General features: G+C 41.8%; 1 protein-coding gene across 1 annotated transcript; it reads right to left on the bottom strand.

Moving 5' to 3' along the window:
• Positions 1 to 15,875: 15,875 nt before the first annotated feature.
• On the bottom strand, positions 15,876 to 16,706 carry LOC138937533 (uncharacterized). Its single transcript, XM_070303905.1, has one exon. The coding sequence runs from the start codon at positions 16,704 to 16,706 to the stop codon at positions 15,876 to 15,878; it is 831 nt and encodes a 276-aa protein (XP_070160006.1).
• Between the last annotated feature and the right edge of the window lie 60 nt (positions 16,707 to 16,766).

Here is a 16,766-nt window from a genome sequence, read left to right on the forward strand (position 1 = left end):
AATATTACGCGGGCAATCTTTATTCCTTTACGCGAGTAATATCTCTAACAACCGCGAGTGTCAAAACGAATATCAATAATTATTATAACATTAAATAGCCACGCAGTCGGCAGAAATATACACGAAGAAGCAAGAGGCGAGTCTCGAGACCGAAACTCGACTCTAGACACGCGCACGTTAAGATATCCGTTATCGTGATACGCGACGCGAGCGAAAGTGCGGGAACATTGTAAATAAACCAAACCACAAATAAATCTGATATTAATCTATTTATTTAATGTGGAAAGTGTCCGAATTATTAAAATAAAGTTCTCAGGCGGAGCCCGAATTCCCAAATTCCTTCCGGCAAACGATCCCAACTACCGTGCCTCTCCGGAGGCACAACAAGCTATTGAACGGCTATTGAACTGTTTTGAACGGCTATCGAACGGCTATAAACGACTATTGAACGACAAAACAATTATTATAAAAATTTTATGTCTATAGACATGTAACATCTGTAGCCTAATAAGGCGGCTGACGCCGCTATCTAACGTCACGTACTGAAATTTGATACTCGCGTACTGGGATAAGAAAAAGGAAAAGGGAAGAATAAAAAAGAATAAGAATATATTTTAACAATAGTTTATTCTGAATAATGTTTGGGTGAATCCTTATGATGATTCGTCCACCAATTGAATATTTTAAATACATTTTGTAAAGCGCATTTTTTCAAATGTTTTTCACAGCGCATAATATTAGTAACATCTAGCTTATTTAACGAAGTGATATCTTCATAGTCCGCATCCAAGGTCTCAATAATAACGTCGTTTCTCGGATCATCGTCAAGTATATCGACCAGCCATTCTCGTTTTTCGTGTCCTTTAACGTACACGTTGGGAGATGCTCCAGCTTCCTCTTCCGTCACATCTATCACAGCTCTCGTAATCAAACGCCTAGCAAAGCTGTATGGAACGTTTCCATCCTCCCATTGAAATCCATGGTGATGTCCGATTAGCCATGAAGCTTGACATCTCTCAGATTTTGTAAGCGCACGCCATGATACGGGACTTGCAAAAAATTAGTGAGAGAGAACAAATCCGTTTCTCAGTATCGCTATTTCCTTCACGACAAAGTTTCGCCCGATAATGAATCCATGCAAATCCACAAACATTGGCGCGATCATGTTAATAATATTACCGTACAATTGCAAGAATGATGTACGTCTGCTGACAAAATCTCAATCTTTAAATTCCGAGTTTAAATAGAGTTTAACGTTGGTCAATTTACAATCGTTGAATGTAGTAATATCTTTTGACGCAGCATTTTTTCTGTCAGTCTGCAGCGCAAAGATCGCGGCTTCTCCAGCTAAAAGGTGGCTTTCACGGTCGACGAATGCTTGGTCGTATTATGCAATAGAGGAAATTCGTATAGATTCCAATAGCGAAAACTGATATTCAAGTATCGCCCGCTTTCCAACCAGTTATCGAATAACCAGTTATCAAACACCTTTGAACAGCTATCGAACAGCTATCGAATAGCTATCGAACGTCTATCGAACGGCTATCAAACTGCTTTGAACAGCTATCGAACAGCTATCGAACAGCTATCGAACGGCTATCGAACAGCTCTGAATAGCTATTGAACAGCTATTGAGCAACTATCGAAACAATATCAACTACATAAAACGACAAATTAATTACTTATATACGAATAAAATAAATATTTTAAAAATTATATGTCTATAGAAATGTATCATTTATATTTTATAATAAAATTCTAAAGGCTCACAATGTTAAGTAACAAAAATATTATAGAGGGCTAACAGGAGCTGTGCGCAAGATAGAGGACGTAAAATAAATCTAAAGATTAAAATTAATAATATAATATATAAACGTTTCGGTTCAATTTCGGACCATCTTCGGGCTATCATAGATATAAAAAATGTTAGAAGTCGTCCATAACTGAAAATTGATACATGATAAACGGTGTGATAAATATTACAAGAAAGGATAAATATTACAAGAAAGGATAAAAACAATATATTTATATTTTAATTAAATGGCTGACGCTGCTATCTAACATCACATACTGAAATTTAATACTCGCCTACTGGGATAAGAAAGAAGAAAAGGAAGAATAGAAGAGAACAAAAATATATTTTAACAATAGTTTATTCTAAATAATATTTGGATGAATCTTTAATAATTCATCCACCAATTAAATATTTTAAATACATTTTATAGAGCGCAATTTTTTAATGTTTTTTACAGCGCTCAGTATTAGTAACATCTACACGCGGGAGAACCGCGACACAACCAGTAGGCGAGGGGTCCGCAGAAGGGGAGGGGAATCGCAGCGAAATCGGTAGGCGAGGGGTCCGCGAGAGAGAGGAAACATATGCGTCCACGAGTATGTAACGCGAGCCGTCTGCGAAGCGTCCGAGAGACTGTGTGAGAAGGATATCATTCATAAATAGATGCGACAAGGATAGCGTTCGAAAGACGGTGTGTATGAGAGGGACAGCGCGAAGTACGGCGTTTGCGAGTAGGAAAAGGATGGCGCGAGGTACAGTCGTCGTAAAACGATAGGTCTGGAAAAAGATAGTGTTCGCAACGGTATAAAGGGATAGCACGAGGCGTTCAAATGCACGTGGGAGAGAGATAGCGTGAGGTATCCACGAGTTGGAAAAAGATAGCACACAGGTATGAGAAGGATAGCGTGAGGCGTTCGCATACACGTGGGAGAAGTATGGCTTTCGCATGCATGAACCACTATCATACAGCTATCGAACAGCTACCGAACGGCGAGTGTGTGTGTGTGAGTATGTGTGAGTGTGAATACTAATAATAATAATGATATTAAAAATATAGAAATACAAAAATATAATAATAATAATAATAATAATAATAAGACGGCGCTCCATCTGAAACAGAAAAGAAATTTTATTAATAAATTAATTCAAATATTATAACATTTTTTAAAATAGATACAATTAATTCTTCGAGTATTTCAATGTCGTTCTCACCCATAACAAGACGTCAGCTATGTTTTACATATCAAAATCCCAATCCTTGGACATCACTGTATAATGATCTCGCAGACAATGATCCAAATCTATTGTATGAGATTTTTTCAAGCCGATTGCTTGACCTTGCACCATTTGTACAATTGAAGTGACAGGAGTGTTTGTCGATAGCGCCGAGACACGGACATCTAAGCGTTTGTATTTTTTGCGTAACGAATGTCTTAAACTTTCAAGTCGCGCGGTTCGGCTAGCCAGCGATTGAATTCCATGCCCTTGTTGTAACATCTTGTGTCGGTACTGTTCTTCCAACCACTCGAGACATTTAAGGCATGTTCTTTCCCATAACTCACATGCACACACCGAGTTCACCTGTATGAAATCCTCCCATAGAAATTGTTCTAATTCCGCAAAATGTTCGGAGTCCCCCATATTTCCTATTTAAGTCTTTTCACAACACAAGTTTTTGTCCAGCTTATACAGTGCAAATTGGGCACATATTGCAGGGCATTATCTGATACAACGGTTTTCTATACTCTCCGCAAAACGATCCCAGGATTAGGTCATAAATTGCACTTTTATACTGTCGCACAACACGAATATTCGAAAATAAGTCTGAAATATGCATAAAACAGCATGTGCAAATTTTTTCGTTGTCTTCACTTTTATAATAAAAGTATATACAGCACATTTTCACAGCACCTAAACTATTTATTTCAACTCGGTTTAAAGTACGTTGATTTATGTCCGTAATAACACTACTGCAATCACTATTGTAATCGGAATCCTCCGAAAGTATGCGGTCTTCGTCTGATGAATCGTCCGATAAATTCTCAATTTCCATCAAGTTGTCATCTTCGAGAATGACATCCTCATCTTCAATAACCGTAACTTCTTCATCAGCCATAACACATATTGTTAAGATCGTCGTAAGGGCGAAGACGGTTGCGTACTATAACGTTGTACACTCTTCTCGAGTATATATATATATTATAATTTCATATCTTTTGTCTCCTTCTAACTGGAGTATCACGTCTCATCTACCTCATCATTTTTCTACATCTTTAGCAGAGTGTGTCGAGAGAAAGATTTAAGTTTTGCAGACTGTGCATATCTATTACACAGTTTTTATTCATACATAAAGGATGGGATAAATAATTAAATTCACAGATAATTAGTAAAATAACTTATTTATTACAAGCCTCGTGAAGAATATCATTTACAGCACATGTCAATAACTCGCAATCTATGAGCGATTCGCTGATAAACATATCACTTTCATGTATAATGTTTGCAGCGTTGCATACATTAGCGATATTATTCTGTTGTAAAACAGTTACAAATTGTTTGAATTTTTCATTTACAATAAGTGTATTTTCGCATAACCAGTAATACATATGATCTGTACATTTTTCAAAATCGAATAAATAGAATAGAGTTGGCGGTTTCATATATAAAGAATTATTGGATAATCTTATTTTTATAATATTTGAATCAGATACCACTTTGAATGTCAAATCTCGAATCCGCAATGGGATTTCAGTCGATTGTAGAAGCCGTTCAATATCCGCACGTTTCTGCATTAGCGATTTCCACGTTTCAAAGGGCAATATTATTTGATTGCCCCGATTATCGCCGAGAACCAATTCCACGCAAGATACAGCTCCAACGTTTATTCCAATGTCTAAATATTTGTACGACGTCGGGGTTAAGGCGTATCGTCTTCCGAGTATACAAACCGCACGACGAGGCTCGGATGAAATGCTAGGGAGTAAAAAAATATTATTTATATAAATATTTAAAAAGTATAAAAATATTTAAAAAGTATCAAAATTCTTCAAGTTAATTAAAACTTATTGTTACATTTCTTCTTCTTACACGGTGAAGTTTCATCAACATCTTGAATCGGAACGTAATAATTCATGCGGCTTCCTTCAGTGGGATACATTTTTATATGAACCTTTCACACAAGTGGTCGATGCAATACTGAACGTATTGAACATATTTAAAATATGTATTAGCGTTGCAAAATTGCAATGTGGTGGGGATTATTGATGACGCGATATTTTTTTTCAATTTTTCCATTCAAGCGCCGATATATGGTTGCTTGGCTATGACATCATCACCAGGTGTGAGATTTAGCCGAATGCACAAAAATGCAACGTAATATAAAATTTTCAAGCACCGATATACGGCTGCTTCGCGATGACATCACCCATAGATATCAGATTTCAAACGCGCATGTCAAAACATGACAAAATCCTAAAATATAAGGATAATCCTCATGATTAAATTGCACTAACAGCTGCATGTAATTTGAAACTTTTGCGATACACCTGGGATTTGACATCATCTCTAGACGACAAAATGCAATAATCGACATTAGCCAAAATGTACGTGACAAATCGCGAAATAAAGATTTAGATAGATACACATGATGGAAAGAGACATCGAGATAGAATATAAAATCGAGGTAAAGAGGCACACCCTGTCAGTATTTTCGCCAAGAGTTCCGAGACAAGAGCTGTTAATAAGCACATCTTGTTAGCAAAAATTTTCGGCATAAATTTGGAAATATGGCGGAAAACAGTGCCGAACGAAATCTGCATGAGCAATCTGCATGGGTAAATTCGATAGAGGAGTACATTGCGTGGGAGCAACGATGCAACGAACATATCGAATCATTGGAAAGCAAAGTCGAATCAAACGTCCACGATTATCGATTGGGATTCGATAATCGCTGATTGCTCGAATTGCACGACTCGAGGGATTGAAGCACTCGTTACGCACGCGTTTTGTACACGCGGGTGCAGGATGCAGCACACGGCAACACGGATTGATTTGGCGAGAGATCGATACGGCGTTCGAGAGCCACATATTGACTGGTGCGGTTATAAATCATAATCACATCGAGCCTCGCCAATTTTTCGAGGATGCTAAAGATATTGTGCTCGAACATGTGCAAACCGTGCTGAAAAAACACTTTAATGTGAAAATTAATACAGTGTTCAATGGTGAATTTGTGACGGGTAATAAACACACAAATAAAAGTATCAATACGAGAAACTATGAACTCTTTCGCATAACCGATTTACGCGAATGGTACGAGCGGCGCGTTGTCGAACCCACTCTAGCATCGCTCGAAGAATTTCAGGAACGCGATAGTGGGTGGGCATTATCGCGAATACTCGATTTAAATGTAAATATAGATAAATATAATCCAATGCGCGCGGGGTGCCACATTAAATTACCGCGAGAAATAACGATGAAGAGAGCGGTAATGAACGTGCAATCTAATGACAATGCGTGTTTCGCGTGGTTTATGGTCGCCGCTCTATATCCAGCTGAAGATCATGTTTATCGGGAATCTTCGTACCCGCATTACACGACAGTGCTGAATCTCCAGGACATTGAGTTTCCAGTGACTGTGAATCAAATTAAAAAATTCGAGCTTCTCAACGATATCTCAATCAATGTATATAGTATCGAGGAAAAAAACATTGTTCCGATACGTCTGAGTGAGCTGAAAAAAGACAAACACGTCAACCTGTTGTATGTGGAAGACAACAACGTTGGATATTTCGCGTGGATCAGGAATCTATCCCGCCTCGTGAGCTCGCAATTGAGTTGTGGCAAACGAAGACAATATATCTGCGATCGGTACGTATATATTTAATAAATTATATTACAGAAATCTTTGAACAAAAATAAAAAATTATTTCTTTTACAGATGTTTGCACTACTTTGGCTCGAACGACAAGTTACAATCACATACGGTGGACTGTCGAGAGATGAACGAGTGCCCTATCCGATTACCGAGCGATAAGGACAAGTGGCTCACGTTCAACAATTATAATCGGAAAGAACGGTTTCCTTTCATCGTGTACGCCGATCTGGAGTGCGTTTTAGAGAAGACGGAGGAAGAGAGAAACTACCAACATCACAAAGTATTTAGCATAGCATATTATGTACATTGTTCGTACGATAATTCGTTATCCGCGTATCATTCCCGTCGCGATATCGATTGCATATCATGGTTCGTCGAAGAACTTAAAAATTTAGCACTGCGTGTAAAAAGTATTTTATCAGCTAATGTCCCCATGGTAAATTTAACATCTGATGAATGTGAAAATTTTCATAGCGCGACACAATGTCACATTTGCGAGAAACCATTCGTACAAAACAATAAACGCGTACGCGATCATTGCCATCTGACCGGGCGATACAGAGGTCCCGCGCATTCAAATTGCAATTTAAATTATAAAGATTCTTTTTGCATTCCAATAGTTTTTCATAATTTATCCGGTTCCAATGCACATTTTATTATCAAGGAAATAGCTACAGCGTTCGAAGGGGGAATCGAGTTACTTCATATAGATAATAACATAAATAAAATGTAAATAAATAAGTAAAAAAAAAAACGAAAACTTGTTTTGTTTCTTTTTTTGTGATTCTCTCCAAAATGGAGCAAAAACGAGCAAACCTCTAAAGGACTTTCTGTCTTAGCTTTTCACACCCTATATAATCGAAGAAATAGAATACCGCGATATCGATGAGATACACGATAAGAGAAATTAACAGAAAGCATAAAACGAAGAAATGTATGTGTATAAGAACAATATTCGTTCGCCAATTTTTGTTCGCTACTTTATCCTTTGTTTCCTCCATAATTGAGCACAGCGATGCGAATTCTTAAGAGATGTTATAGGTTCTCTATTGAAAGACGACGATATTGAGTACGCAAGAGAGCGGGACTGTTATTCGCCGTGAGCTTTATCCGAACCGTAAATAGTAAACTGCAGATTCGACAACGTGTGCAATAACGGTTGGTGTTATCTGTAGGGAGGAAGGAAGCATTGTTTACGAAGGCTCGAGTTTGAAGAGCACTTCAACCGTTTCCATTCGACCTCTTCCTCCTCTTCCTCCACCGTCTCTCTCGCAGCTCTAACTCCCATGATCTTCGAGACACAGCAGTCTGGAATTTCGGTTACATTTACGAAAAATGTTAAACTTGCCGAAGAGAAATCGAAAAATCATATTAAATTGCGTTTTATCGATTCGTATAAATTTCTTACAACCAGTCTCGATAAATTGGCATCATTCTTGAATAAAGACAAACTCACAATTTTTAAATCTGATTTTCAAAATTTACCAAACGACGATTTCAATTTATTAACACGGAAGGGCGTCTTTCCGTACAAATATATTGACTGCGTCGACAGGTTGCAAGATACGTGTTTACCACCGCGCGAATCATTTTACAGTTCCTTGACCGGTGACACGATATCCGAGAGCGATTACGCACACGCCGAGAATGTGTGGAAGCGGTTCTCCATTCGAACGCTGGGCGAATATAGCGACTTGTATCTCAGAATTGATGTCTTGTTATTAGCAGATATTTTTGAAAATTTCCGCGAGTTGTATTAAAAGTTCTGGGCTCGACCCCGCGTATTACTATACTCTTCCCGGATATACGTGGGACGCCATGTTGAAGCATACAAATATTACATTCGAATTGCTTACGGATATACACATGGTTTTATTTATCGAACGCGGAATACGCGGCGGTTTAAGTCAATGTTCCAATAGATACGCACATGCTAATAACAAGTATATGCAGTCGTACGATCCATCGAAACCTTCAACGTATCTCACTTTGATGTAAATAATTTGTACGGATGGGCAATGTGTCAATCCTTGCCCTATGCAGATTTTCGATGGGTCGACGACGTATCCGATTTTGATACATCATCGATCGCGCTCGATTCGCCTATAGGCTACATCCTTGAAATCGATCTCGAGTATCCGCAACGTGTTCACGATGCGCACACTGACCTACCGTTTTGCCCGACACGCGACAAACCACCTGGCAAGGCAGGCAGGATAAGCTGCTCGCAACCTTATACGATAAGAAACGTTACGTAATACATTACCGCAACCTGCAGCAATGCATGCGACACGGACTTCGCATTACAAAAATACATCGAATATTACAGTTTTCGCAATCTCCATGGCTTCGCAGTTATATCGAACTTAATACACAATTCCGAACACTCACGACAAATGATTTTGAAAAAATTTATATAAATTAATGAATAATGCGGTATTTGGCAAAACGATGGAAAATGTGCGCAATCACGTTAATATTAAGCTCGTGACACATTGGGACGGAAGATATGGCGCAGAGGCGATGATCGCAAAATCAAATTTTCATAGTAGAAGCGTGTTTTCGGAGAATCTGATCGCCGTTGAATTGCGCAATCTCGAGGTGAAATTTAATAAACCAATCTACGTGGGTATGTGTATACTCGACATATCCAAGATATGTTTGTACGAGTTTCACCACGATTATATGATACCTATGTATCGAGAGAAATGTAAAGTCATGTACACCGACACCGACAGTCTCATATATCACATCGAGTGTGAAGATGTATATGAGAATATAAAGCGCAGCGTCGACAGATTCGATACCAGCGATTATGCGGTGGACAATGTGTACGGTATACCGCTCGCGAATTAAAATATACAGGATTTAATGAAGGATGAAAATAATGGCGCCATCATGACCGAATTCGTCGGGCTTAGGGCAAAAATGTACGCGTTGCGAGTAGATGGTAAGAAAAACACGAAAAATGTAAAAGGCGTCAAGAGTAACGTCGTCGCGAGAACGATAACGTTCAACGATTACACGCGGTGTTTGAACGAAGAGATTGAAATGACGCGTCACCAGTCTTGTATAAGATCTAAATTACATGAAGTATATACTATTCGCGAGACAAAAATTGCTCTAAGTCCGTACGATGACAAGCGGTATATCGTACCTGAAACCACCGACACGCTACCGTGGGGACATTACAAAATACCGTTGTAAATAAAAATCATGTATATTTATTGTAAATAAAAAATTACGTATATTTATTGTAAATTAAAATTATATGTATTTATTGTAAATTATATGTATATTTTATAAAATATACAATTTTGTTTATATTTGTAAAATATCTTTAATATTATTGTTAATATTGTGTATTATTGTAAATTATGTATTATTGTTAATATATTTATAATATATTATTTTTATGTATCCAAGAATTGTGCGTCAAATCCCAGCCATTTCACATAAACTTCGTCGCCCTTTTTGCGTATTACCTTTTCCACGAGATGTATGTCGGGATTAGCAACGCGTTGTAACTCGTATTCGTAAAATCCGCCGGCGACGGGATTTCCGCGCGAATCTTTGAGTGCATAGGTCACGGGATTAGTTTTCTGCACTTTAACGATCTTAAATACTTCGGTCGACCAATTTGGCGTGTAACCTTTGTCAAAGATGGTCTTGAATTTACTCACGCGTACCGGATCGCTTACTTTGAATCTGGTCGGTGCCGCAATCTTTACGTTGTTGTATACCGTATTTAAAAGTTTATCGCCGATCGCGGGGGTAACATCGATAGGTCTCATGCCGATAGTGCGATGTTTTCGCGCATTGTACTCTCTAACGAGCCGGGACAACGTGTCGATCCACTTGTAATTTCCATTAAACGTAAACATTTTCCACATATTGCTCTTTAACGTTCGGTTGAATCGTTCCACGACCGAGGCTTTCATGATAGAGTACGTCGAATAATGATTAATGCTGTGTTTCTTCACGAGTTTCTGTACATTTGCATTGTAAAATTCTTTTCCTCTGTCGGTTTGAAAATTTTTCGGACATCTTCCATCGTCTCGAATTATCTTTGCGATAGCATCAACCGTCTCGTTTCCACTCTTACTCTTGAGCGGTACAGCCCACGCATACTTGCTCAACACATCGATAACTGTGAGTATGTAGTTGTAGCCTTTGTTGAATCGTGCATATGGACGCATCTCGACCACGTCCGCCTGCCACAGATCGTCGTATCCGCGTACTATGACACGTCTACGTGGGAAATTTTTTCTCGTTGGAGAATGCAATTCTTCCACGAGCAGCTGTTTTTCAGAGATCTTTTGCGACATATTTGATCGAGGCATAATTTGCAATAATGAGATAATTCCTCCACATATATTCTTTATATATCTTTCTTCTCCTGCGCTGAATTAGATGTAGTCTGCGCGTGAGTTGCATACCGAAGCATTTTCTGCATCTCATCCATCATTATTTGCAGCGTTTGCACATTTGTCTCGAACGTGATTATTTTTTTCTCAAGTTCTTCCTATCTGTCCTCCAAAAGCTTGACACGTATTTTCACGTACTGTTTGCTGCATCAGTATCATCTTCCGGTTGCGCTACGCGTCGTATCTTGCGTGACCTTGCGTCAAAGCCGGAGGCTGTCTGACACAGAGCGTTATCGCGCACGTAATTTCTTAGTAATCCATTCCATTGATAGTATGAGTTGTTGGGTGTTCCCAACGATAATTCAAATTTATTAATCGACATTTCGATACAAACAATAATGACAGACTGACTCGTTTCGCCGACGCATAAATTAATTTATAATAAGGCCAGCTTCGTAAAGTTCCTCGATAATTGATAATATTTCATTGTCGTGGGCATTGTTGCCGGCTTGACGCGAAGCTTCCAGCAATCGCAAGCGATCTACCAACTCGTTGGGATCATTCCAATGCACGTAATCGATCTTATTATCGTTTAACGTCATAACGCGCGGTATGTTTACACCTCTTCCAGCTTTTTTTCCAGGCGCTATTATATTTTTAATAGAGATTAATGGCGCTATTATATTTATGGGGATTTGTAGAGGCGTGTTCGCCTTCAGAAGATGGCGCGAGGGATAGGTCGAGCGTACAGAGGTGAAGTCAATCACGAGACTTCTTTTCTAATTGTCAATGATAAAATGTATTTATAGTATATTTACAGTTATTTGGTTTGTGGTGGCCCTGAAAAGGGCCGTTTACGGGTTAACGAGGTGTGCGTTCCCGCCAAGTGATACGCGGCTCGGCTTTGGTTACGTGGAGGGAACCGATGCGCAGTAGCTCGTGCGAGGATGGAAGAGTTGGTGTAGTCCTGGGGTGCGTATAGCCAGGCTCTTCCCGGTCCGTCCCTGTCTGCGTAGCCGCTTCCTGGGTGTTGGCCTCCCAGTCACTGTTAGATTGAGTACCGCTGTCCGCTACTTCCCGTGAGGGGTACTGAGTACCGCGATGGATTCGTATTGCCGGTTGCGACTGTGTCCAACTGTCTCGATGGTGAAGTGGAGAGGCCGCTAGCGGTGATAATAGCGGTGGCGGCAGGTTCCACGGCGTCGATGGTGATGTGTATCGCCGTACCCTGATGTCCCACTGACTCAGGAAAAAGCGTGGCGGTCGGGTGAATTCCACAGGCGCCAGCTCTATCGGGTGTAGCGTCCACTCCCTGAAGCTCGTACACGTATGGTTGCCTGTAAGTCCTGGTGTCTTTTCTCCCTCACTGATGGGCTGCCGACTAGTCCCGGGTGAAGTGGGAGGCAGCTGTGGTCGAGGAAGACTCAGGTCCTGTGGTACTACAGGAGGCAGCGTAGGCTGTCGCTAATTCAAAAGAATTCGTGAGCTCGAACTGACTGACGGGCAGGAGGTCCTCTCCGCAGTCAGAGCGGGCTGCGAATTGAAGGCTTCTCGCCGTGCACCGTCTTATAAGCCCCACTCACTGGATTTCACTTGCTGGCGCTCACTCCCGCTCGTGGCCGCCTCACGGTAAGCCTTCGTGGCTCGCGCGGTGCTCGCGCGCGGGTTTCACGTGCTCCGCGCGTGAGAATTCGTTCGCGCGTCTACCGGGTAGTTCGTGCGTAATTGTGGTGGTTTCTCGAGCCGCCACAGGACCCCCTTGGTTGTATGGAAGCCTCCTAAGTGTTGAACCTGATTGGCGGGCGAGATACTCGTCCGCTTCTTGTCGTGGCTGGTCGTACTGTTGTTTCTTGGCTAGTGGCTTGTGGTCCTTCTTCTTCTTCTTCCATGGTGTACGCTGGTTTCAGCCTGTCTATTGATACGTTGACTGTTTTGTTGTTCATCCGTATTTTGTATGTTTTTTCGTTTCTGTTTAGAACTTCATAAGGTCCGTCGTATGGCGGTTGTAGTGCTCCTGATGGTGCGTTGTGTCGCACGAAAACTTTTGCTGCTTTGTCCATGTCTTTGTAGATGAACGTCGCTCGTTGTCCATGCCTTTTGATGGCTGGGCTGAGTTTTGTCATGATGCTTCGTAGTCTGTTCACGAGGCTGGTTTTGTCTTCTGTGTCATTGCTTTTTCCTGCTAAGAATTGTCCAGGTAACCTCATCGGTTCTCCGTAGACCAATTCTGCCGTTGTTGCGTTTATGTCTTCCTTCCAGGCGGCCCTGATGCCCATCAATACGACTGGGAGAATTTCTGTCCAGTCTTCTGTTTGATGGCATTTGATGGCTGCTTTTAATTGCCTGTGGAAACGTTCTATCATCCCGTTCGCTGCCGGGTGGTATGCTGTTGTCCTTATATGTTTTGAGCCTGTCATTTGCGTTAGATGTTTGAAAAGATCTGCTTCGAATTGTCTTCCTTGGTCGGTCGTGATTCTTTCCGGAGCACCGAATCGCGTAATCCAGTTTATGAACAGGTGCCTTGCTATCGTTTCTGCCGTAATGTCTGTTAGTGGGATCGCCTCCGGCCATCTTGTGAAACGGTCTATTATGGTGAGGCAGTAGCGTTTGTTATTGGATGTTGGCATTGGTCCGACTATGTCCATATGTATGTGCTGGAAGCGTCTTGTTGGTGGATCAAACTCTCCTATCGGTGCTATGTTGTGTCGTGTGATTTTTGCTCGTTGGCATTGCATGCAAGTTTTGGCCCATCTGCTGCAATCTTGTTGTACCCTTGGCCATACATATCTTTGCGCTATTAGTTTCGCTGATGCCTTTGCTCCTGGATGAGCTAGGCTGTGTAGGGAGTTGAATATTCTCCTCCTGAATTGTTGTGGCACGTATGGTCGTGTTATCGGTGTTGACGTGTCGCAGTACAATGTTGTTGTCGATCCCGGAATTGCGACTTTCGTGAGCAGCAGACTTTGTTTCTTTTTCGTCATCTCTTGCATTTCCGTGTCTTCCGCTTGTGCTTCTGCCAATTCTTCGAAATTAACTGCCTTTTCTATTGCTTCTACTCTGGAGAGTGTGTCGGCTATTACGTTTTCTTTCCCTGCTATGTGGCGAATGTCTGTTGTAAATTGGCCGATGTACTCCAAGTGTCGTGCTTGGCGTGGTGAGCTTCTTAGCGGATCTTGGTCAAATGCGTAGATGATTGGTTTATGGTCTGTGTATACAATGAACTGTCTTCCTTCTAGCATATGGCGGAAATGTTTGATCGCTGTGTATATAGCCAGTAGCTCTCGATCGTATGGACTGTACTTCGTTTGTGGTCTGCTGAGTTTTTTGCTTAGGAATGCTAGTGGTTGCCATTCCCCTTTACTTTTTTGTTGGATGACCGCTCCTAGTGCTGTGTCCGAGGCGTCCGTTGTTACGGTCAGTTCTGCTGTTGGATCTGGGTGTGCTAGGAGTGCTGCTCTAGACAGGCTGTTCTTGCAATTGACAAATGCTTCTTCCATTTCTGGCGTCCATTGGATTGGTTGTTGTCCTCTCTTCTTTGGTCCTCTTAATACTTCGCTCAATGTTGCTTGGTCCTTTGCTGCTCCTGGGATGAAACGTCTGTAGAAGTTGATGGTTCCCAGAAACTGTCGCATGTGTTTGACCGTCTTTGGAGAAGGGAAGTTTTTTATTGCTTCCACCTTCTCTGGTAGCGGTACGGTGCCTTCTGCTGAGACCAGGTAGCCCAAGAATTTGACCTGTGCGGCTGCGAAGGTGCACTTGGCTGGGTTAATTCTCACCCCGTTGGTTTCTAGTCGGGTGAAAAGTTCCCTCATGTGCTTTTCGTGTTCTTTTTCTGTTGCTGATGCTACCAATATGTCATCTATGTATGCATAGCAGAAATCTAGTCCCCTTATTATTTCGTTAATGAATCTTTGGAAGGTTTGTGCTGCATTTCGAAATCCAAACGGCATGAATTTGAATTCGTATAGTCCGAATGGCGTGGTGATTGCTGTCTTCGGCACGTCTTCTTCATGTACCGGAATTTGGTTATATGCTCTTACTAGGTCGAGCGTTGAAAAAACTTTTTTCTTGTGCAGTGTTTGCGCGAAGTCCTCTATGTGCGGTATCGGATAACTATCTGGTATTGTGCGTGTGTTCAATCTTCTATAATCTCCGCACGGTCGCCACGCTTCTTTTCCCTTGGGCACCATATGAAGTGGTGCTGACCATGGGCTTTTCGATGGCTGGATTATTCCTTCCTGCAGCAGTAGGTCGAATTCCGTCCTTGCGATGTGTAGTTTCTCTGGAGATAGTCTTCTTGGTCTGCATGCTTCTGGTTGTCCCGCAGTGGTTTGTATGTAATGGACTGTGTTGTGTTTGACTGTCTGGCTCCTTCCGTTTGGTCGCGTTATTCCTGGGTACTCTTTTATTATGCTGTCATATTTTGTTTCCCCAGCTACTGCTTTGATGGAGTTTATTTTATGGTTGCCTTTTGATCCGTGTGCCGCGAGGCCTGTTTTTCCGTCGATTAGCTTCTTATTCCTTACATCCGGTAGGAGGTGATAGTGCGATAAGAAGTCTGACCCTATTATTGGCTGAGTGACGTCGGCTATTATGAATCGCCATGGGAATGCCCTACGTAGCCCGAAGTCTGGTTGTATGGTTGTTGCTCCGTAGGTGGATATTGTTGATCCGTTTGCTGCGAATAGTTGATATGTTTCCGCCTGTTTCCGGCCTTGTGTTCTTGCCCGTGGGTAGACGCTTATGTCAGATCCGGTATCGATTAAATATCTTATTTTCGTCTTCCGGTCCGTCATATATAGGCGGCGTGGTTCTGAGCCTATGTCGCTTGCCGCCATCAGCGACTGGCTTCCTCGTTTTCCTTTTTGAACGAGCACGGGGTCGTGCATTTCTTGGCTTCTGCTCCGAAGCGTCGGTGGTAGTAGCAGATGCCTTCTCTTCTTGGTGTCCTGCTACGTTGTCGGTCTCTCGATTGGCTGCGTGGTCGTTTCCCTTGCTGTTCTCTTTGGAACTTCCTAGTCATTTTTGTGACCTGTGTTGTCAAGGCAGCGACTTGATCTCTTAATGCGTCTATTTGCGTTTCCCATGTCGTTCGTGCTGGCGTGACTACCCCTTGCATGGTTGCTACCTCCATTGGTCTATTGCCTATCTCATGTATTCTATCGGCCTGTTCTGCGACGTCTTCCAGTTTGTCTTGCGCCCTGATTGCTAAAATGGCCTGCATTTGCGTTGGCAATCGACCTAGCCATAATGTCCGCAGTAGTTCGTCCGAAACCGTTATGCCGGCCAGGGTTTTGAGGTGGCGGAGAAACTGCGAGGGCTTTCTATCTCCCAGCTCTTCATGTTCGAGGAGCTGTTTGATTCTTTGGTCCTGGGATGCCGTGAGTCTCTGAATTAAAGCCTTCTTTATTGCTTCGTATTTCTGTTTTAGTGGCGGCTGGGTGATGATGTCTTTGATTTCCCTGGCTTGCTTCGGCTCTATCCTCGAGAGGACGTATGCGTATCTCGTTGCGTCGTCTGTTATGTCGCATGAGATGAATGTTCCTTCCAGCTGCGCGAACCATAGCTCCGCATCCTCCGGCCAGAATGGTGGTACTCTTATGCCGATCTTGTTGACGCTCGTGCTGTCGTCGTCGACGATGCTTGTCTTCTCCGGATCCCTTGGCATCTTCCGCGTCGGTGGTCACCAGTTATGGGGATTTGTAGAGGCGTGTTCGCCTTCAGAAGA

The sequence above is a fragment of the Polyergus mexicanus genome, unplaced genomic scaffold (genome assembly GCF_030449975.1).
Source record: "Polyergus mexicanus isolate NDT 795.1 unplaced genomic scaffold, iyPolMexi1.0 SCAF_1, whole genome shotgun sequence".
NCBI classification, from domain to species: Eukaryota; Metazoa; Arthropoda; class Insecta; order Hymenoptera; family Formicidae; genus Polyergus; species Polyergus mexicanus.

What these genes read in the sequence shown, in the direction of transcription:
- LOC138937533 (XM_070303905.1), bottom strand. Translation starts at nt 16,706, where the DNA reads ATGCCAAGGGATCCGGAGAAGACAAGCATCGTCGACGACGACAGCACG.